The sequence below is a fragment of the Diceros bicornis genome, chromosome 18 (assembly GCF_020826845.1).
Source record: "Diceros bicornis minor isolate mBicDic1 chromosome 18, mDicBic1.mat.cur, whole genome shotgun sequence".
Classification (NCBI taxonomy): Eukaryota; Metazoa; Chordata; class Mammalia; order Perissodactyla; family Rhinocerotidae; genus Diceros; species Diceros bicornis.
The window spans coordinates 9,381,611-9,405,178 of NC_080757.1; the positions used below are offsets into that span (position 1 = coordinate 9,381,611).

At 53.5% G+C, this 23,568-nt stretch overlaps 1 protein-coding gene across 1 annotated transcript in view; it reads right to left on the reverse strand.

Annotated features, from left to right (window-relative positions):
* The window catches only part of NTN1 (netrin 1), a 175,390-nt gene that overhangs the window by 49,594 nt on the left and 102,228 nt on the right, over positions 1-23,568 (reverse strand). The window contains exons 3-4 of the mRNA XM_058559727.1: positions 16,526-16,714; positions 1,451-1,600 (exon numbers count right to left, since the gene is read on the reverse strand). Coding sequence (XP_058415710.1) covers positions 1,451-1,600; positions 16,526-16,714 — 339 coding nt within the window. The remainder of the gene's footprint in view (positions 1-1,450; positions 1,601-16,525; positions 16,715-23,568) is intronic.

A 23,568-nucleotide genomic window follows, 5' to 3' on the forward strand; every position in this document is an offset into this window, starting at 1 on the left:
TGCCCTAGATGGATGATGACCTCAATATCCCGAGGCTCAGGTTTGGGTTATTTGCTGTTACTGAACCTCTGCAAACACCCTGCGGAAACGTCTCCTGATTTAGAAACTGGTCAGAAAAGCGGCTGCAACCGACACAGCCCCATGTGTTCTGGAAGTGAGGGCCACCCCCAGCTCGGTCAGGTGAGGTGTGCAATGTCAAAGGCTCTCGCCCGGTGTGTGTGTGATAAGTTCTCTGTAAGGTCTGTGGGGGCCACTTCAAGGACCCCAAGGGTGAGGGGCCCCCAGCCTCTTGCTTGTGTCTAAGCTTGTTCCAAGTCCCTCGTGACTGACCAGAGAAGCATCACTCACCCAGAGGTAAGGGACGCTGAAAACCCTAAAGCCAGGGTCTGCAGACCTCTCCTGTAAAGGGCCAGCTAGTAAGTATTTTAGGCTCTGCAGGTCAGATGGTCTCTATGGCCACTACTCAATTCCACCGTTATAGCTTGAAGCAGACACAGGCAGCACGTAAATGAGTGGGCGTGGCTGTGTCCCCATGAAACTTATTTATGGACACTGAACTTTTCATATCATTTTCACGTCATGATATATTACTCTTTTGATTTTTTTTCAATCATTAAAAATGGTAAAAAAAAATCACTGAGCCACCGAAAGACAGGTGGTGGACCCAGTCCCTGGGCCAGAGTGCTAACCCTGCTCTAAAGAAGCAGGCTTCGTGCCTAGGGGGCCTACTTAGCTGGGGAATCAACAAGGCCGAGGCCAGGGCCAGCTCTCAACCAGGCTTGACTTCCACCCAGGGCTAATTCTGCGCTTGTAACACCTGCGCGATCCTACCAGTTTTAAAATATTAATACTCGATTGAGCCAAGGCCCCTGAGGGACCCCTGCCATCTTGCTCACCCCTCCCCAAATTCCAGCAAGTAAGGGGCTAACTGCTGGCCTGATGGGGCCTCTAGGACCCTCAGGGATACTGTCATCCTCCATAAGGGCCATGGGTGTCATGCACGGGAGCCCTGCCCAGCTTCTCTCAAAGGCCTTGTGTTGTCAGTCCTTTCTGTTCTGAATCTGCCAGGGGCAGGGGAATACTGGAATTCCTGCAGCAGCAGCAATGGCAGCCCCTGGTACAGCACCCCTCCGCCCCCCAGGTTTAGGGTCAAGGAGGAATATGGGACTAGGACCTGGGCTGGGGAGAGGGGCTTGCTTCCCTCCAGGAGCAGGAGACTCAGTCTTCGCCAGAACAGAGAGCAGCAGGCTGGTTCTGCTGAGCCCCTAGCTGCTTCTGCAAGACCCCACAGGCTTGGAGGTCTCATACTGGGTTGGTCCTGCTAAGCACAGAGATCTGTATTGGTGAGCGCTAAACCCACTGGACGTCAGAGACCAGCATCCGGAAGGGTCCCCCCGCCCTGCCCCGCACCCAAGATAAAGCCTTGAGAAGGAGGGCACCCTGCACGTACTTATGCAGGGGGCAATGGGAGAGCGGCTCTGTTGGTAGCCTTTGGCACAGCGGTTGCAGGTGATGCCTGTCACGCCGTCCTTGCAGGGACACTGGCCGGTGGTCTGGTTACAGGTTTTGCCAGCGGCGCCCACGGGGTGGCAATCACAGGCTGCGGAGAACACACAACAGGAGGGTCAGAGGGCAGGGAGGAGCCAGTGCACACCCTCCCCAGGGTCCCTCCCTACCCAGGGGAAGAGCAGGGATGGGGGGCCAGGCCCAGCCAAGCCCATGCACATTCCAGGAGCTCTGACAACTGGCCATCTGCCTACCTGGAAGTGGGGAATGAAAATCAGAATGGACTGACTTGAAAGGACTGTTTCGACAGCAGGGAAGTGAGGCTGAGGAGCCCTTCCAGAGCCCCGGAAGGAAGGCCTACGCTGAAACACTTCTCAGGAGTGCAAGGCCCCAGGCTGATCACAGCAGAGGAGTCAGAATCCAGAGGTACATCTTCCCTGGACAGCTCTCACTCCCCGGCCCCCAGGCTTCCCTGCTGACCCTCTGGGTGGGAGGGACTGGGTTTGGGGCCTGATGGAGCCCTGGGGTTTGCCAGCTCAGAGGGAGTCACCAGGAGGTGTGACTTCCCAGGCTGCTGCCCCCGACCCTGCTCTGCCCGCCCACCCTGATCTGCAGCCAAGAGGTCTGAGGCTCAGGCCTCTGGATCACAAACCCATAAACTGTGGCGCTAGGAAGGACCACATTGATCATCTAGTTAAACACTCTGATTAAGTGTGCAAAGACTGGGGGATGAAGGAACCCCCAGCATCTTGCAGAAAGAGAACAGCCAAGCTGGGAGGTAAGGTGAGGCCCCAATTCTCAGGCCAGTGGCTGCTGCCCCAGAGCAGTCCCCACACCCTTCCTCCTGCTTTGGGATGCACTAGAGGGCTGGGGTTGCCCACCCTGTCATGCTGCATCCTGAGGCTCCCTCCCTGTGTTCTAAGGACCCAATACCAGTGACGGAATAGCAGAGGACTTTATGGGGACATCCCACTGTTAGGGACTGAATGTGCCCCTCCAATTCATATGTTGAAGCTGTAACCCCCAATGTGATGGTAGTAGGAGGTGGGGCCCTGGGGAGGTAATTAGGTTTAGATGATGTCATGAGGGTGTGGCCCTCATAAGAGATCAGTGCCCTTATAAGGAAAGGAAGAGAGAGCTCTCTCCATAGAGCGGGGGCAGGGAGGGCCATGTGAACAGACAGCAAGAAGGTGGCTGTCTACAAGTCAGGGAGAGAGCCCTCACCAAGAACTGAACCCCAGCACCTGGATGTTAGACTTCCCTGCCTCCAGAACTGTGAGAAATAACTGTCTGTTGTCTAAGCCTCCCAGTCTATGGCATTTTCTAACAGCAGCCTGCGCTAAGACACCCACAACACAGCGACGCCTGGGCGAGAACTGCGACACCAGCAGACGCAGGGCCTGAGTCCCCGCCTCCCTGAATCGAGCAGGGGACTCGGAGTGTGGGCCGGGAAGGGAAGACTAGTCAGAAGAGGCAAATGTTCTAAACGTTCTGCCCCTCACCCTCCCCAGGGAAGCCTGGAGAGGGTGGGGCCATGTCTGCAGGAAGGCATCCTGTAGCTATTTCAATTGGTGCCACACGCTGCTACGTGCTTCTACTCCAACTGTGAAAAATATCCAAGAAATTAAGTGAGAGCAGAGCTCCTAAAAGAGCTAAATTAGGACTTCCCCAGCCAGCACCGCTCAGCGTGAGGGCACGAGTCTGCAGATGAAAATGTGGCCTCTCCCAGCCGGCCTTGGGCCCAGAGCAGCTAACAAGGACAATTAGGAAGAGAAGGGAGGGAAGGTGCAGAGCAGAAAGGAGAGGAATGTAAGGAATTGTTTGTCGAAGTTGTGTCTGGACACGTGAGAGCTTCTGGAAGCTCTCGGAGTAGGGGTCCTGGCCGTGGGTCTCCCTGTCAGGTTAGAGGGGACAGGGGGCAGCAGTCCCGAGATGGAAGGCCCTGGGCGCCAAGGAGGCAGCTGGAGGACTGTGTGCGGCTTTCTCACATTGCAGGATCCACGGGAGGACAGTGGTGCTACTCCAGTCCCGTCCCTGTAGATAGTAGGAAACTCTTTTGTTCCTAGAGTAGTAAACCCTCTGAAATCGACCCTAAATTCAGGTTCATTCCCTCTTGTTTTTTTCTTTTCTTTCTTTTTTTTTTGACTCAGAAAAGACCCAGCCTTGATGCAAGCTGTGGATGATGACGGTGAGGAAGGGAATGGTTGGAGAAGACCTCTGACCTTTCCCTTCGGCCTCTTAAATCCATCCCTGTGATGGGAAGGGTGAGTGAGCATGGGCAGCGTCTGTCAACTGGCCATATGAAAGCAGAGGGCCACAGCACAGAACCCCACATCCCAAGCCCCTTCACTGGTGTGGGCACCAGTCAGATGTGGACTCTGGAGGCTCATGTCAGCTGACCTCCCACGGCCTGCTTTGCAAGCCTGCTGGTGATGTTGAGATTCATACCAAGAAGTCCTCCCCTCGGTGCTGATGGAACACAGCTGTGCACCAGTAACTTCTGGATCCTTGCACTTGGCTGGAAAGAGTTCACTAAAGGTTGCTCGGTTACTGAAGGGTCAGAGCCAAGTCACCAACAGGCACCACCGTCGGCCCAGGACTGCGGCAGGAACTGGCCCAGAGCAGAATCTGGGGGGAGCAGGGGGAGGACTGAGCATCGCCCTCACCTACGACCCCTTGCAGCTGGTGACCACCCCGCTGACCGGGCCGGCATCCTGGTCAGGAGCCAGGTGCCAGCTGAGGTCGGCTGGAGCTGAGGGCCATCCTCAGTGATGGCAGGGCGGCCATCTCTGCTTTGTGGAGCAGGCACGTCCCAAGGGCCCATTCTTTGATTGATGGAGAGGTGCTTTGCCGCTAGGATTCCAAATCTTTCTCCCAAGATTCTGCAAAGAATCTGACCCACTGGCCCCTTGGTCTGGTCTAACAGAAGCAGCAGGCTGACTGTTTCCAAGCAAATCACTGTTCCAGGAAGAGAAGCCATCAGGGTCCCAAAAGGTGGGGGGCCTCAGAACTGCTCAAGTCACCTCCAGGGTGGTGGGACGATCATCAGATGCAGAACATTCCTCCAGCGTAGACACCTGTGAACACCTTAGCACACCCGCGCGCTCATACAGTCGTCCCCTCTGGTCCTCACGCCAGCCTGTGAAATTAGTTTGACCGAACAGAGGAGGAGACTGCAGACTGGCGAGGAACCCCACAGGTAAAAGGAGACCAGGCGGAGAGAGGGAAAGGGCCTGACCTCTGAGGGACTGTCGCAGCCCCAAACATTCTCTGGACTGCCCGCTCTGTACCTCTCATTCTGCAGAAGAAATACGCACTTACCTGCCGAAACCAGGGCTAGACAGGCTTTCTGTTCTGTGCAGCCAAACGCAATCCTAACCGAGAGACCTCCATAACGCTCCTTCTCAATTCCAAGCAACACAGCCCCAAAGTAAGGGCTTTCCCCAAAAACCCATGAACAGGGAAGGCCCAAGTTATACCCCCTGTGCGAAAAAGGGTGAGCTTCCAGGTGTGGGGAGCACTGACGGATGACAACACCCCAACCTGGGCTCCTCTGCAGCCTGGGACAAGAGAATCTGGCTGGCAATGTCCCAGGAAGGGCGTCTGAGCCCACCGGTTACAAAGGAGGCCCCGAACCCTGGCTGTTAGAAAGAGAAAGCCAAAGGGATCCTGCTGCAGTCCCTACCCTTGAAACACACACAGACACACAGGTTCCTGCAAACTCTCTCACACACACGTGCACACACACACACACAGAACCATAGGGGGCAGGGGAGCGGGGGTGGGCTGAGCTGGGGAGAAGGTGGAAGTGAGGTAAGTGGAGGTCTTTCCCTTGGTAGAGGTCTGGTGAGGGGACGAAGAGGGAGCCCCCCTAACTCTGAGAATGTGGTCTGGGTCAGGACGTCTTCCGCCACAGGAAGCCCGTTGGGTGACTCCCGTTTCCCTGGAAGTCAGCCACCTTTTTCAGAGGAGGTCACCCCGTTTGCACAGAGCAGGCAGCACCTGGTCATGGGAAACAACCTGCCCGAGAGTTTTTCCATAAAGAGGAAGGTGAGACCAGACGGAAGCCCAGGCCCTGAGAAGGAGGCAGGGTTAGGTTTCTCACAAACACAGAGGGCTAGAAGGCCTCCTGGTGCAGAGAAGGCAGACTGTCCCTTGCTCTGGACCATCAGACAGGAACAGACAGCTCAGGGCACAAAAACGGTTTCAGATGGGCGTCGGGAGACTCAGGTCTGGGCCTGTCCCACCAGTAACACTGTGTGACCCCAGGTTAGCACCTCATTCTCTCTGGGCCTCAGGTGGCTCATCTGTAAGGACAGAGGTCTACACTCCCACTAAACAGTCTAAGGCCGACACCATTGCCCACTGCATTGTGCCAGAATCTCCTCGCTGAGACCTGTTTTGTCTGTCAGCTAAGAGAAGGCACCAGGGGTTTCTAAGAGTCCTGGCGAAGGTGACCTGGAAGGCAGACAGTCCTGAAGCCCAGCGTCCTGTCCCAAGAGCTGCCTCTCCTGCTCCCTCTGACTCTCTCTGTCCTGGACCCCTGAAGGCCCACAGCCTCCACCAGGAGGAGACGCTCGCCTGAGGCTGGCCCCCTCTCCACTGCAGCTCACACCGTGGCTTGTGGACATCTATCCTGGGTTCCTATCAGAGGGTCTGCCTACACTTCTTGAGGACCTGGTTCCAGGGCTCCGTGGGGTCAGGCAGGACCCTCAAATGGCAGCGATCCGAGGGCACACACTTATGAAAGAGAGGGGAGCCAGCTTGGAGCCCAGACCCACTGGCGCAGCTCCAGGCAGGAGGGGGGAGAGGGAACAACCATGGCACAGATCCTCGCTTCAGACGTCATCACGACTGCCACCCAGGCCTCTGGCCAGTCGTGAAGGACAGCTTCATTCTGTTATGGGCTCAACTGTGTATCTCTCCAAATTCATATGTTGAAGTCCTAACCCCTAGTGCATCAGAACATGACTATATTTGGAAATAACGTCTTTATAGACGTAATTAAGTTAAAATGAGGTCACTAGGGAGGGCCCCAATCCAATACGACTGGTGCCCTTGTAAGAAGAGGAGATTAGGACACAGACACACAGAGAGGGAAGGCCATGTGGGGACACAGCGAGAAGATGGCCATCTGCAAGCCAAGGAATGAGGCCTCAGGAGGAATTAGCCCTGCTGACACCTCGATCTTGGACTTCCAGCCTCCAGAACTGTGAAAAAATGAATGTCCGTTGTTTAAGCTCCCCAGCGTGTGGTACATTATTCTGGCCACCAGAGGACGTTCACACACCCTGTGTTTAGCCTCAGGTAAGTGTCCTCTTCCCAAGGGCTCTGCCCCAGGCCCGTCCCTGGCCTCATGAGAAGGCAGACTGTCTTGCCACTGGACCAGCATGGGGGCCCCTTTCGTGCCCTGGCACCCCTGTGGAAGTCACACCTCTGCTGGGGGAGGGAAACCTCCAGGAAGGCTGCAGTTCTGGGGGCCCCCGAGACCCCAGCAGCTGGCAGAGAAGTTATGAGGGTCCCTGTGATTACTCGAGTCCACCCCAACTCTGATTCCACAGTAGTTCTCACAGACACATCAATCTGAGGGCCCTTTCCAAAGTGCGGCCCACATAGGCCTCAGGCGGTATGGGTCTGCAGGCTGACCAGGAGCTGGCACAGGGTCAGAGAAGCAAAGCCTGCAGGAAGAGCGTCTGCCAGGGGCCCTGCCCCACGAGTGGCCTCAGCCCCACCTGCCTAGTATGCAGGGCAAGCCCTCTATTCCAGTCCTTTAAGAAGAAAGGGCCCACACATTAGGTGTCGGAGGCATGCCCCTCCCAGCCAGGTCCGATGGGAAAACACCATTTCCAGACCTCACAAGGCCTCCAAGGCATGGAGAAGCACAGTAGGCCAAGAAACCGCCTTGCCCTGAATCCTGGGCCATTGCTGTCAGTGAACCGGGCTGCTACCTAGAGCCAATCATGAGGCCGCCTGGGACCGGAAGGCCTGCAGCTGATGCCAAAGGTCCATGTCTGCCTGTGGTGCTGGGTTAGGGTGCAACATCCTTCTCTGCTTTGAGTAAGACTGGTCTGTGTACCTGGATGCCATCCACAGAAAAGGAGGGGCAGGTGGGGCCCTGTGGACTGGCCCTGCCACGTGGGCCAGGCTGAGCTCTGGCTGCTGTGGGAGGTCAGGGAGGAGGAGGAGAAGGAGGAAGAGGAAAAAGAAGAAGGAAGGGGGTGGAGGAGGAAGGAGGAGAGAGGAGGAAGGAGGAGGAGGAGGACCAGAGCATGCTCCGTGCACGTAAAAGTAGTGCATGAAGACAGGAAGGGGCAGCATCTTCAGAGCAACTCAGGTTCAGATCCGAAGGCTTCCCACGTCTCTCGTAAGTGTGTGGGGCCTCTCGGCGGAGGTCTGATGGGAGCCCCTAGAGGTGGCACTGGGGAGAGGACAGACATGAGGCACTAAGTGACGTCCAGCACTTGTCTTCTCCACTCCCCAAAACAGGATGAGGAGGGTCGACAAACAAGAAAAGAAACGTGAAAACTGGCCAAGGCTGTCAGGGCGTTCCAGAATGGAGGGGACCTAAGGTAAGGGGGCGGGGAAGACACCAGGCAGGCGGATGAGCGGGGCGGGGCTCAGACTGAGGGAGGAGGGGGCGGTGCTGACCCAAGGGGACTGGTCTCTAAGTGAATTCAGAGCTGTGAGGAATAGGAGATGGGGAACAAGGAGGCCCAAAGACACAGTGTCAGAGAGCCCTGTGGAAGCAGCTTCATTATTATTATTGTTACTATTACTATTTTACTTGCACAGAGTAAAATTCACTTTTTTTGGTGTACAGTTCTACGGGTTTTATCACGTGCATAGATTCTTGTAGCCACCACTACAATCAGGATACAGAACATTCCAACACTCCCAAGAATTCCCTCACGCTCCTCTTCTGCAGTCAGCCCCCACCCCTACTCCTGGCAACCACGGATCTGTTCTCCATCCCTACGGCTTCACCTTTTCAGACATCTTATTCTGCAACTGTACAATACATACAATGTACGGGTGTACAGTGTGTATGGATGGGATCGTACAGTATGCAATCTTTTGAAACTGGCCTCCTTCATTTAGCCAAATGCATGTGAGATGTGTCCATGCTACTATGCGACTCAACAGCTCGTTCCTTTGCATTGCTGAGTAGTATTCCACAGTACGGACGTACCACTGCTCGTTCATCCATTCACCCACTGAAGCACATTGGGGTTGTTTCCACTTTTTGGCAATTATGAATAATGCTGTTATCAACATGGATTTCATTTCTCTAGGATAAATACCTAGGAGTGGGATTGCTGGGTATTATGGCAGGTCTATGTCTAACTTGATAAGTAACTGCTGACCTATGTTTCAGAGTGGCTGTGCCATTTTGAATTCCTGCCAGCAAGGTACAAGAGTTCCAGTTGTCACACGTCCTTACCACAGCTTGGCACTGTCAGTACTTTTTATTTTCAACATTCCATTAGGTGTGTAGTGGTAGCTCACTGTGGTTTTAATGTGCATTTCCCTAATGACTAACGATGGTTCCTGTATTGATTTGCCATCCACATATCTTTGGTAAGTATCTGTTCAAGTATTTTGCCCATTTCTAATTGAGTTGTTTGTTTTCCCATTGTTGAGTTTTAAGAGCTCTTTGCATATTCTGGATTCAAGTCCTTAGTCTGATACGTGATGTGCAAATGTTTTCTCCCATCTGTGGCACGTCTTACAGAAGAAGCTTCTTAAAAAGTAAGGGATACGCATCACTCCAGCCTCCCCTCTCCTTAACGCCCTGCAGTGGCTTCCACTGCTCTCAGAACGGGGCCCACCTCCTCTCCACACACCCGTGAGCTGACCCTGCCCTGCCTCACCTCCCTTCTGACCCAGGGCCCACTAGCCCTTTCCTGCTTCTAGACTCGATGACTGCTTTTCCTTCAGCTTCCCCACAGCTGTCTGCTCCTCACACTCCAGGGCTCATCTCAAACGTCCTGTCCTCAGAGAGGTCGCCCTGGCCACCTGCTAGAGCGGCTCCCCGACTTACACTTTCCTTCTACCCCGTTCATCTCCTCCATGTAACTGACCACAATCTATAATAATCTTCTTATTTCTTCTTCTTTATTTATTTTCCACTTCCCACCGGAAAGCAAGCTCCAAGGGAACGTGTCTGTCTTGGTCACCACTGTAACCCATCCTTGCATGCAGCAGGTGCTCAATGAATACTTGCGGAATCAATGAACCAACTCAGGATGCATCTGCTGCCCTCTTCACAGGGAAAAGGATTCCCATTTACCCTGTGAATCCGGAGGAAAGAGGGAGAGGCCAGCAGGAGAGAGAATCCCCTCACATCCTATATCATCGGCAGCCTCAACTAGGTACACTCCCCACTCCTAAATTCTCCATGCTAATGATGGAGCGAGGATAATTTAAATCCATAGATAATCCACAGACTTCGTCTCAGCTGTCTGTGTCAACCTCCTCCGCAGTTGCTAAGGAGCCACAAAAGAATCAATGTTTCAAGTTGCACGACCTCTCCTTTCCCCTGCCACTTTCCGATCAAGGTGCAGACAGCAGGAAGGGGAAGGGGAGAGAGCCCCGTAATCCCAAACTGGGTTACTTGACCCTCCGTGATCTAGTTAACTATAGTCTTCCTGCACCAGATTTACAGCTGGGGCGAAAGGCACAGGTCCTACAGATGGTTCCCAGAGAGAGAGAGAGTGTGTGTCTGCCCACACAGGCTCGGGGCAGGCAGGCAGGGGTGGACAACGCAGTGTGGGAGGTGCTGGAGTGCCTGGGTCCTGTGCAGCGGGCCAGCGAGGGCCCTGCATCCGGCTCCCAGCCCCAGGCCTGTCAGGAGCCCCTCAGATGCTGCCGGGTCTTTCTCAACGGCATCTTCAGAACCACGTTTGACACACACAGCCCATCCCCACCTCTCCACGCAGGGCCTCCACATGCAGCTGCTGAGCTCTCATCTCTGCTGTCGACTCGTTTGTCATTTTTGCTCCCAAAGTGTGTAAATCCTTTATGGAGAGTGTGCAACAGCATTAGGGCAAATCCCTGGGGCCCTGCCCAGCCCTGTGGGAATCGGCCTCCAAGTCCACATCGGGGCTGAGCCCTTCAAGTGAGAGGGGCCGGTTCGCCCACGCATCACCGCTCACTGAAAGCACTAAGGCAACCAGAGAACCAAAGGAACGGCCTCGCTGTGTGTGCATGCTGGCAAGGGCAGGGTCCCGGTTACTCTCTCTTCCTCTCCTTGTACAGAGATCACAGCAGCCGACACGTATGGTGGAGCACAGGCCCTGTGCCAGGACCTCCTCTACACCTCATTTACTCCACACCCCCACCCTCAGAGGGAGGAGGACTATGATTACCCCAAAGCATAAGTACCCTGCCTGGAGGTGGAGCTTGAATCCCGGTCTCAACAACTCCAAGTTCCATGCTTTTAAAAGCTATTCATCCCAAGTCTGTTGGCTGGGGCCACCAGCTGCTCTCCTGGTAGCAAAAGCTATTTCCCCAGTAAAATGCCCTCCGTTAATTGAGGGGAGGGAGAGGGCTCAAAGACCAGGAGGCTTCTCTGCTCTAGACCATGGACCCCCGGGGGCCCTCTGGGAATGACTGGCATCAGGATGGGAGCAGGCTTCAGAGGCAAGGGGCCTGACCCCAGGGAGGTGGAGAAACTGGCCAAGGATGCCCAGGAGAAGGAGACGAAGGGCTGGGCCTGAGAGACCCTGTTTCAGAGCAGGGCCGAGACACAGTGACACTATTTATTTGTAAAGACCTTGGAACAAAACCACTTCCACCTAATTTCCTGGCTCTGCCAGCTCTTCCAAGTTCCTGGGTCACAGACTTGACGTTGACAAGACATTGTCCTGTTGTATCAGGGATCCATAAAATTTTGACTATTTAAAAAGAGCATGAGGAACGTGCCGTGTCAAAGCCATATGGACTCCGAGACCATAAATCTGAATACGATTTCATAGATGAGGAGCCGGAGGTCCAGGGAGGTCATGTGACTTGCCTGATGCTCTACAGGCTTTGAACCTGGAGCCAAATCTGGAGATCAGGATTTCTGATCCCCACTTTCCCCAGGGAACAGGAAAAGGATGCTGCAACAGAGGCCACAGTGGGAGTGGAGCTCTTCCACAGGGGATTTTTCTCTCCTGCCTTTCTCCCCGTGGGTGCTGGCCTTAGCTGCACCCTAACAGAGTCCACTTCTTGGGTTGTGGTCTCTGCCTCTAAGCTGGGAGCTGCTCCAGCCACTGGGCACCTTCCTGCCTAAGATGACCAGCCCTTTTCCCTGCACCCCCCAAACTGATGATAGGGAATGGAAATGCGACAAGGGATCCACAAAATGAAAGGGCACTCCTGAGGCCTCCAGGCTTTCATAGGCTGCATGGACACCGCCTTAGAGTTAGGAAGGGCTGGGGGCCCAGGTTCTTAGCTGTGCTGTGACTAAACCCTCAAATGATCATATCTAGACGTGTGCGCACACACACACACACACACACACACATACACACAATCTAGCAGTGAGGACCATCCAATCTCATCTGGACAACGGCTATACTAGCTACGCTCCCAGCCTTGCCCGGCAAGATTTAAATTTTGTTAAATTTTAAACACACCCCCCACCAACCAGTTTTCATCAAGAGAGCCATAAAAAACATTTAAATTTATTGATAATAAGTCTCTCCCCTCAAAAGACTAAACCTGGGACCTAGGCCACCCGTGAGTATTTCCTCTCTCAACACAATAGCAGCTCCCTGTCCTCACTTCTTACTCTCCCACTGCCCTGGTTCTCAGCCGTAGGGAGCTGTTCAGCCTCCCAGAGTCCAGCTCTCCTCTGGACCCATTCATCAAACCAGAAGCCCTGCAGGGAGGACCCAGGCGTCAGTATTCTCAAACCTCCAGGTGATTCCAAAGTGTGGCCAAGGGTGAGAACCTCCGCGCAAGTTAGAGACAAGTACAGTGAGGATGCCCTGAAGGGAAGGTCGAGAATCTAGAGTGAGAAACACATGGGGAGCCACACACAGTGGTCAGGGGGCCAGAGTGGGTGGCCCGAAGGTGCTCACTTCCTCCCCAACCCTTGGCAGAGTGGCCAGGAGAAACAGGGGTGAATGGGAGCAGCCAGCACACGCTAGCAAAGATGGGGAGGACCATCATGTGCTTCTGCCCTGCGACCGCCTGCCTCTTCGGAGGACTCGGGCACCTTCTTAGCAGCCTGCATTCAGCCAGGCCGACTGTGGACTTGTAGGGGGCAGGGCAGCGAGCGAAAGAAACAGGCTGCGCAGTGAGATGGAACCAAGCCCTTTGTGCGGGACGCTAGATGTGGTGGTTAATTTCTTAATTCTCATTGCAATTCAGTTCACGGGAGACTCCTGGAATGTCTTTATCCATCACAGATGGTTCGGGAAGATGATAAATTAATATCGTTTAAATGGAGGCACAGCTGAAATGGTTAAATGGCAACGTCTTCTTTGCCGGCTCCAAAGAGAAAGAGCCCTCAAGTCCATAAAGAAGACAAATGGTAAACAAAACCGCCTATCTTTTGACAGATTCCAGGACGAGTATCATTCACCAACCATTCCGCGCAGAAAAGGGAGAAATTCATCTCATCTGACTTTGTATAGGACAACAGCCCACGCCATAATGAGGCCTTCGCGGTGCTGTGAAATTGCGCTGAATAGCCAGAGAGTGCAGCCGCCTGTTCCCTGGGCATGTTTATTACGGCCCTTTGTATGCACTAGCCCTGCCAGCCCCGGTTTGGTTCTAAACTAGGGGAGGGGAGAAAGAACCCAACAAATTTGTTGCTATGAAACTTCCCAAATGAGGGGCTGCATAACAACGTTTGGAATCTAATGCCCTTGCTCCAAGCTGTTCTTGTTGGGTCCACCCCTCCTCTAAATTAACAAGGTCAGGAGGCAGCCAATCGCCAGCAGTGTATATGGGTGGCCTGGGCCCCCTGCCCAGGGCTCCTCCCAGGCCCTGGGAAGTCAGGGGTAAAGAGAGCCTGATGGCCATTCCCAAGCAGCACTCTCAGGTCAACTGCCAACTTGAGTCAAGAGCCACTGCCAGTTGTCCCAGCTCCCCTGTGAAATGCATCTGAAACAGGGCAAAGAAGTGCAGCCTTCCCCTGAGGGCTATGAGGGGGCTCCCTGAGGTCAATCCCAGGAGGCGAGGGCCTGAGGGTGGCTCCACAACTACCAGATTCTGGAAGCTTCTGAGAGCAAATCATCAGAGATCAAAATGCTGGGGCCAGATGTTTCCACCAAAGGAACCATTTCCTTAAAGTGTCTAGCCCTGGGAAGACAAGACAGCAGACTCCGTGCGGGATGACAGAGAGACCCCTGTCTGAAGATCTCAAGGGTACACAACCCCCTGACAGAGACTGACCTCCTACGGCTGGTTCCCACCAAGGTCTCAGGGTCTCTCTTTGGTGGGAAGTGTCCCGAGGGAGAACTGAGAATTCAAAGTTCCCACATCCCCTAAGCAGGTGACACCAGGAAAAGGAGAGCTGAGGAGCAAGATCTGGAACCTTCAAGAGATGCCTTTCCTCAACAATGAAATGGCAGGACCTTTGAGGTCACATTCTTCTTGCTCACCAATGAGAGAGCAGAGCTTTTAGGCAGTGTCTTCTCACCAATCAGGAAGCAGGGCCCTTCAGGCAGTGCTTTTCCTCACCAATCAGTGTTAGGAGCGGCCAGGTGGTGTTCTGCCTCACCAGTCAGGTAGCAGGATCCCTGAGGCACTGTCTTTCCTCACCAGTCAGGAGGCACTGACAGCCCCACCCTCCTACCACATTTCTCCAGCAGGATCTGCAAGTGTGCTTTCGAGCAGAATCCATCCTTACATTTCTCCTCTTCCTTGGGTTCTTCTCCCAGGGTCCCCACCAAGACCGGGGGCTACTGCTGTCCAGGGCTGGCAGCGAAGACACAGCCACCAAGACTGCCCACAGGATTTGAAATAATAAAACAAGACCATACCCTTGTCTGCCTGCATCTGTCCCTCCTGGAAACCAGCAAAGGAAGCCAGGTGTCCCCATGCCACTTAACCAGAGTGGCAGAGCCCCGGAGAATGATCTGCAGGTTCCTAGGACCCTAAGCTTCCTGACATCTCACTCCAAGTGGTGAGAGGCCACACATGGCCCTTGTCCCTCCACACAGTAACAGAGGAGAGGGAGGGGAGGCACATGGCAAGATGACCGAGGCCCTGCTCCTTCCTGCCTCTCAAGGGGCATGTCTTTCCTGCTCTGACAGCAGAAACTAGCACAACAGTACATGATCATCGCCCTTCCACACAGAGCCCAGAACTTCTCACGCACGGGCCCACCTGAGTGGCCCCTGTTGATTAAAATTTCTTGGCCAAATCCCCAAGAAATCTATGTGCAACCAATTGTTTACAAGACCCTCGCTTCAATTTCTTCTGTAAACGAAAGACAATGAACACTTGGATATAGACAAAGGAGTTGGAGACCTTCCAGCTTTGTGCTCTGAAAACCCAAAGCCCTCCCTCCCTGGTCACACCTTCCTGCCACTACAGACATTTCTTGGTCCCTTTGCCCAGGCCACCTTCTCAGTCCCTGCTCAGTCTCCTGGGGGATTCTCACCTGGATCAGCTGTTTTTTGATGTGGAAATAGCCCAGCTACCTTTATGCTTAAATTTCTCTTGAGAACCACCAGAGGCAGCCTTAGGTCCACAGATCTGGAAGGAGAGCTTGCTTGTGTCTTGGGAGCCACTCTATTCATTCCCGTTCACTTGGAGGGGATTTCTCCTGGATGAGACAGACTGGGAACCTGTATTTTCTGGAGAAAAGCATTCTGCACAAGCAGGGCCGGCTTTGTGGGCCCCTCTTTCATAAGGGCACGTGCTTGGTTGAAGCTCTGCTTCTGTTGCCATTTTCATATTCTTAGTAATTCCTGAACAAGAAGCCCCATATTTTCCTTTTGCGCTGGGGCCTGCAAATTATGTAATCGGTCCTGAGCACAAGTGCCCAACATCTGGTGGATTTCCTGTTAAGAAGATGATACTCTGGCTTCATCCAAAAGCTGAACAGCGGCCATAGAAGGGTTTCTCTACCGTAGCTCATCGTCTGGGCCTAAGTCTGCCAAAGCTTGGGTCTCTCCCTGTCAGGGTCTATACTAGCCCAAGTCAGGACCCCGTTCATGCTGGACTGTGGCCCAAGAACCCTCAGAGATAAATATCTTCTTGGGAAGCCATGCTCATGGCAAGCCCTGGCTCCAGGCCCCAAGTTCTGGACCCGGAGAGCCCTGGTTCCTGGAATTCCCAAAAGTAAATGTGGGCTGGGGGGCCCCCATTCTCTCCCTCAACATCACTAAATTCCCTGGCATTTCATCTGCTCCTCTGAGTCATCTGCATTGCTTCATTTGTGTTAGGGGGAGAAAACAAACAGCGGAAAGTTAAAACATTAGTGCTTGCTCCAGTGAACGAAAATAGAGGCTCTTCTCTCCGTTTTTTTGTCCTGAGAAGTAAAGCTATTTGCAGGTGGATTCATGTTCCTTCTGAGACCCTGCCCCTGAAGCTGCCGACCTCACTGGGACTGTGCGTGTCTGTGTGAGTGCTGGAGGCTTGGGGGGCGTGCGCACACATCCTAAGAAATACGTCCGCGTGGTTTTGGTAAAAGAGACTCCTTTGTGCCGATGGTAAGCCTGGTGAACATGACCCCCGCCCTGTGGTATGCGGCACACCTGTGCGGAGGGACGAGAAGCCGGGAGGGGGCGGGGGCGGGGGCCCGGAGCCCTGCACCCTCGCAGGAATCACACCTTCTCCTTTCTTCTCCTGGGATCCATTTCTCCATCGCCCCTTTGTTTCGGCTTACACCTCCAAATACCAGGGAGGTCGTGCGTGCGCGCGTGCGTGTGTGTGTGTGTGTGTGTGTGTGTGTGTGTGTGAGTGATGATCTCAGTCAATGCCGATATGTATGGGGACTAGAAAAAAGAAATAGAAAAAGGCAGAGAGAAGAGAGGGAGGCTGGAGTTCCCAAGGCCCCGCCCCCACCGCCTACCTTTGCAGGCCTTCCGGTGGGTGATGGGCTTGCCCATGTCGCGGTAGTAGCCCTCCTTGCAGTAGTGGCAGTGGCGGCCGGCCGTGTTGTGGCGGCAGTTGAGGCAGACGCCCCCGCTCTTGCGCCCCGACAGCTTGTAGAGCTCCATGTTGAAGCGGCAGCGCCGCGCGTGCAGGTTGCAGTTGCAGGCTGCGGGGGAGGCAGAGAGAGGCATCAGGGCGGGGGCCCCGGAGAATCTGTCCCCCCCCACTCCCCCCACCTTCTCCACTGCGGATGGGAGGCAGTCCTTTCTCGGGGAGCTTTGCCCTGGCTCCCCCGTTTGTATCCATAAGCACGCATTGACCACCTAGCCGCACCCGAACCACGGCCGACGTCCTGCCTCCCTCGCACATGGAGATGGTTCATTTACTCTCCCCGCCTCCGACCCATCACACACCCGCCTCACAGTTGGGAGGTGGAGCAGGCATTCCCCTTGTGCCCAAATCCTGCCGGTTATGGGCTGACGTGTCCCTCCCCCCATTCATACGCTGAAGCCCCAACCCCAGAACCTCAGGACATGACTGTATTTGGAGATATCTTAGAGAGGATCTATCTTAGAGACAGGACATTTAAAGAGGTGGTTACATTAAAACGAGGCCACGAGGGTGGGCCCTAATCCACTCTGACTGTGCCCTCATGAAAAGAGGAAGTTTGGACACAGAGAGACACGAGGGGTGCACACGCACAGAGGGAAGACTGTGTGAGGACACGGAGAAGGGGGCCATCTGCAAGCCAAGGAGAGGGGCCTCAGGAGAAACCAACCCTGCTGACACCTTGATCTTGGACTTCCAGCTTCCAGAACTGTGAGAAATAAATGTCTGTGCGTTAAGCGCCCCAGCCTGTGTTATTTTGTTACAGCAGCCGGAGCAGACTCATGCACTGGTTTCAAGGCATCAACCTTTGCCTCTACGTCTACCCAGCACACTCCCCACACCCTTGAGCTCCGGCCACCAGGCTGTACACTCCTCCTTGTGCCACTGAGAGCTTGGGGCCTGCTGCACTATCTTCCTTCCAGTATCAACTTGGACAACTTCCCATCGCGTGGTGGCCCACACTCCTGGCCTCTAGGTCCTCTAGGACCCTCAGCATCCTCCTCTCTGGTTTTCCTCCTGCCCAGTCTCATGCTCCTCAGGACCTTAGCACCCTCCTTCCTCCACTTTGACGCTCTGCCGGGTCAGCCTCATTCACCCCTCACAACGACAGTGACCACCTCTGTGCTCCTGACTCCCAAATCCATATTTACAGCTTTTGCGTTGGGGTCTCCACTTGGATCCAGAGGCACCTCCCCAAGTCCATTCATTCCTCTCCATCCCATCAGGCTTTGGCCCCCCTGTCACCTGAGCTGACCTCTCCAAGCTATCCTGCCTCAACACTGTAAGCAGAGCAGGAGTCCTACACTCCAATCTGAGGATGACTGTTACTTAAAATCTGTCAGTGGCTCCCCGCTTTTCTTCTGGATAAAATCTACATCATTTAACACAGCCTCTGGGGCTCTGAATAGCTGGTCCTGCTTCCCCTTCTCGCTCTGATACTTCAGCTGTGCCAAACTTTTTTCAGTTTCTAGAGCATGCCGTGTGTGAGGACCCCTCACCTGCCCCCTCTGTGGCTTTGCATATGCTGTTCCTTGCCTCCCAAGCCCCCTCCTCATCTGCCTGCATCCTTCTCATCCTCCGTGTTTTAGTTTCAGTGTCACTTCCAGGCCCATCTCCTGCCAGCCCAGCTCAGGCTCCAGGGCTGTGGGCTCCCCAGGCGTCCAGCACGGCCCCCACCGGGCCGCCTTCATCCTGCACGCTGACGCCTGTGATCTGGCTCCTCTGGGCCTCTAACCAGGGTAACTCCAGCTTAGATCTGGCCTCACCTTGCTCACTCTTCAACATGGTTTGCCCTGCTTTTGTGCTAAGTTTGTTTAAATCGCCTTTCATGTAATTTCTAAAGAAACATACGTTTAATACCAGACACTGGAAAAACAAAAGCAGAAAGAAAGGAAAAAAAAAACCTGCTCAAATGTCCACCAACCACTGTTAACACGGGGGTCTTTCCTTCCCGGCTTTAACTGACAGTTGCTCAGCTGTGGAACTATTTAATTCTTGCCTAAGACATGGATCATACTTGTACATCTTGCTTCCTAGCCTATTTTCTCATAATGATGAACATTTTTTAATGTCAGATCACGTTCTTCCTGATTTTGAAAGGTTGTCTAGTCCTCTGCTGTACAGATACACGTAACGGGCTCCTTGGACTCTGCAGTGGGTGCATTTAAAAGCAGGGCGTCCCCAGGATGGGCAGTTAGGCTATTTCCAGTTTTTCACTGTTATAAACAACACAGTGGTAACTACCTTTGAACATATGTATTTGTACTCTGCTCTGATGCCTGTTGCCCAGTCAATTTCTCAAGACAGAATTGCTAGGTTAAATTTTGGATCTACATGTTTTTAACTCGGGATCCAAATTGCCAAATTGCCCTCAAGAAAGGCTGTCCTAGCTCACACTCCTCCCAGCAGGATATGAGAGCTCCTATTTCACCACACCCTTGAAAAGAATAACAATATGCATTTGGTATCAGCATTCTTTTTTTTTTAATCTTTGCCAATTTGTCTGGAAAACACACATGCACACATGATTTTAATTTGCATGTCTCTGATTACCAGTGAGGTTGGACATTGCTCCGTGTGTTTTTCTATTTATATTTCTTTTTTGTGCATTGCCTGTTCATGCCATTTGCCCAGTTTTCAAATAAGGTGTTTTTTTTTCCCACTATGTCTAGTGCTCTTACATACGACGGATTAAAAACCACTTGTCTTTTCTACCATACAAGCTGCAAATAGTTTTACCAGTTTCTTATTCATATATTACTTTTCTGATTTTAAAAAAATATTTGCCTGTTAATTTTTCTCTCTGATCTTATGAAAAGCTTCTTTAAATGTTCTTCCTAGAGTCACCCCCCAAATCACACACCCAATAGTCACTCAGTTTACAAGTAGAGACGGACAAGAGCTTAGGAGGAGGTGCTATGGGCGATACAAGAGAAAAGAGCTCATGCCTGAAGTCTGGAAGCAGCTGGAAGCCAAATTAGACCAGAGAATGATGTCTGAGAGCCTCACAAGGTGTCCCTCAGCACCTCCAGCCCTTGGGGCTGAGCTCACCAGGTGCAAAGAAAGAAGGCGCAGCCTCGCCCTGCCCACCAGCACAGGGGACTGTCATGTGTACATACGCATGTCCACTGTCCCTTTGGACTCATTCAGCCGGACAAGGGTGATGAAGGTTGCTCAGAAGGATTAAGGGACCTGCCAGCCCAGGACCACCAAGCCAGTAGATGGGGGGCCCAGGACTGGAACCCAGGTCTTCTGGTTCCTGGCCCACTGCCCCAGAGGAAAGGACCCACATCACTGGAAGGAACAGCTGGGCCCAGACCACAGCCCAGAATCTGGATCTTTCCTACTGGCACGGAAGTCACAGGGCCTGGCACACCTGCCTGGGGACAGGGATCTGGAAGGAGCACCCGAGTCTCACTTCCTCACGCCTCTCTTGTAACGGGAAAGACCCCACTAGGAGCATCTTCTGGTCCTACTTGGAGACAGATGCTAATCTTGTGTCCTCCTCTATAAAGAAAGCTCCACCTCCCCCATTCCCCCAAAGGGGCTGCGCAAGCCTCTGAGCCCCTCCTGGGAGCTCAGCACCCCCCTTCCCCCGCCCCAAGGGGAACCTTGCGCTGGTTTCCCTCTTCCGTATGCACCTTACACCAACAAAAGGTTCTTCCCAAACAACGGGTCACACAAAAGAAAACTCCAAGGCTGAACATCGACAGGCAGGGCTCCCCTCCCTCCGCCTGCTCCGGGAGCTGTCAGGGGACACCAGTGGCGATTGCCCACGCTCAGTCTTTGCAAAGTATTTTACAGCTTGTTTTCTTTTCTCTTTGTTTTATTTTCTCTGCACAAATGGAAAAATGCATCAGGCAAAGCAGCTCACATCTGGCTCCCTCGGCTCCACACAGAGATGTCAACCAACTCACAGCCTGTCCCCAGCCCCTTCCTCGAGAGACACCTTAATCCCCCGTGCCTTCCTGTTTATCTCCTGCCTCTCTTGGAGGCAAAAATATTGGGTATTAGTTTCATTATCAGATTTCAAGGCGGGAAGGAAAGGGCAGCTTTGTGAGAACAGAGAGATCAGCATGGGGAGGTGGGGGGCAGCACAACTTCTGAGGAACCTGCACGGGCTGGGGCAGGGAGCCCTGTGAGGCACTGCGTCCTGTCCAGGGGTCCCCCAGCCACCCAGAGAGAGCTAGTCTGGTCTAGACCCCAAGCTCTGTGCCCTGCTTCAGCTGTCATGTGGTGATCACCAACGACACATCACATGGCTGCATTTCAGACCCAGGGGCACGACAAGGGGCAGGAGGTAGGAGGAGGAGAAGCCCCACCCCCACCCCCACCCCAACCAGAAACCTGACAGGGAAAGAGGCCCAAGAGATGGGGTCCCATTTTCTCTCCCACCGAAAGGTCCTCGAAGTCCTATTTTAACATATGCCTGTCAGCACCATTCTTTAAGCTTTTCTGAACCTCTCCCAACAACCTGAATCGTCCAACCCCTCACCACCTCCAGGCCAGTTCAATTCAACGCACATTTAGGCACTGCAGCTACCCACCAGGCCCTGTGCCAGAGGCCACAAGGGAGACAGGGATGGACAACGCACTCTCAACTGTCCAGGGCTCCCCGTCTGACGGAGAGAGGGGCAGATGAGCACTGTTAGCAGCAAGCTCTTAAAGTGGGACAAATACTATCCTCAGCCGTGTTGGTTCCTGAGGACAGAAACAGCATTTGCCCTTATATCCTCCAGCCCAGAACAAAACTTGATACATTTTCATTGTACAAATGAGAGAGAGAGAACAAAAGTGAGTAAGTCAGAGAGAAGATGGATAGATGGATGGATGGATGGATGGACGGACAAGTGGATGAGTATATGGATGGTGCATGGGTGGGTGGATGGATGGATGGATGGATGGGCGGGCAGATGAGTGGGTAGATGGATGAGTGAATGAGTGGATAGATGAGTGGGTGGGTGGGTGTGTGGATGGAGGGATGGATGGATGGATGGGTGGGTGGGTGGGTGGATGGATGGATGGATGAGTAGACAGACAGACAAATGGATGGGTGGGCAGGTAGAGGGGTACATGAATGGATGGATGGGTGCATGGGTGGGTGGATGGATGGATGGATAGTGAGTGGATGGATGGGTGCACGGGTGGATGGACGGATGGACAAATAGATAGGTAGGACAGATGGAGCATTGTGTGGTCTGTCTGGACCACACCATGACAAGGCCTGGACTCGTGACATTCATGACATTTCTTTTATTGTTGCTTTGAACTACTTAAAACTTTGTCTTGATGCTGTAACTCATCGATGTAGCTTCTGTCTGCTCAAGTAACTGCAGTGCTTTAAGGAGAAGAACCTACATCTAGGATGCCCTGGACTCCTCCCAGGACCCTGAGGAGAACCTTGCACACAAAAGGGTCTGAATCTGCATCCGTTGGCTTGATGAGTTTACCAAATACAGATGTTGGCCTTCTCCTGAAAGACCCTGATGAACTAACCCCCAATCCCACCAGGGCTATCTCAGGCCCAGAAAGAATCTAGCAGACATTGTTAAGCCGTACCCTGGCCCTGTCTCTCAGGGACTCCAGCCCTGGCTCCCCCAAACTTCATGCGGCTCAGGGGTTGTCTCAGTGGAATGGGAAGGCCATTTGGCGATGGGCCTCCTTAGACCTCGGCACTCGGCCCAGGGGCCCTCCTCTGCCCTCCCAGCACATAGGATCACTCCCAACATTCTTCCCTCCCTTCCAGGACAGTTCTTTTGAGAAGGCTGCCCCATGTTATTTCTACAGCATAACAGGAATTTTAGACGTACATATCTGCAGCTAAACTGTCCAAAATAACCGGCCCACATATGCACCATCCATAGGCTGGGGGTTTTGTATGCAAGAAACTGGTCCCCAGCCCTGGGCTGCCAGTGCATCTGGTAAGAGCAGCTCTCAGATCCGCCATGATTAGTGACACATTTCTACACGCCCAGGCCACAGGGGCAGGTTGGGGCATGATGGGTACTTGCAGGGTTGGGGGTGGGTGCTGCTGCCCTCACCAGTGACTTTGCTAATTTTCTCTGTGCCTGCTGGGTAAGGACCATGAGATCTACTCTGCACACAGTGTTCACAACTTCCCTGGGTGGGGGCTTAGGGCAGTGTTTCTCAACTGGGGGCAGTTCTGCCCCAGCAGACATTCAGCAATGTCTACAGATATTTTCGGTTGTCACACAATTAGGGAGGGAGGTACTATGGGCATCTAGGGGATAGCGACCAGGGATGCTGCTAAATATCCCACCATGCACAGACCAGCCCTCACAACAGAGTTGTCCGGCCCATATGTCAGTAGTGCCAAGTGTGAGAAACTCTGGGTTAGGGAGATTGTGACGCCCCCACTCCAAGGGTATGTGATGTTTTATACCCTTCACTGCTGTCTAAGATGCTATTCTCTATGAGCAAACTCTGCAGCCTAGAATGCTGCCCAGGGAGTGACAGACTTTCACTCCTTCAGCAAATGCTGATTGAGGCCTTTAAAAGGCCAGGTGCTGGTGTGGGTGCAGGGGACACAGCGGCAACAAGACAGAGTCCTGCCCTCAGGATGCTTCTCTCTCAGAAGGGAGAGAGACAGCGGTCTAGGAATCGCATGGTAGGTCTAGATTTCCAACTGTGCTGAGCACTGGAGGCACTGAGGGTCACAGAGGCCAGTCTGCTGGGCCCTTCCAGGGACAGGTGGAGAGGGTAAGGTCTCAGAAGAGAATCAGAGCACAGACAGAATACTCTCACCAGCGCTGCTCCAACTGTCACCTGGGCAACCTGTTCAAATGCAGATTCAGTTTTAAGAGGGCTGGGGCAGGCCTGGGAGTCTGCATTCCTAACAAGCTCCCAGGCCATGCTGCTGCTGCTGTTCTGCAGACCAGCGTAGGCTGGTGG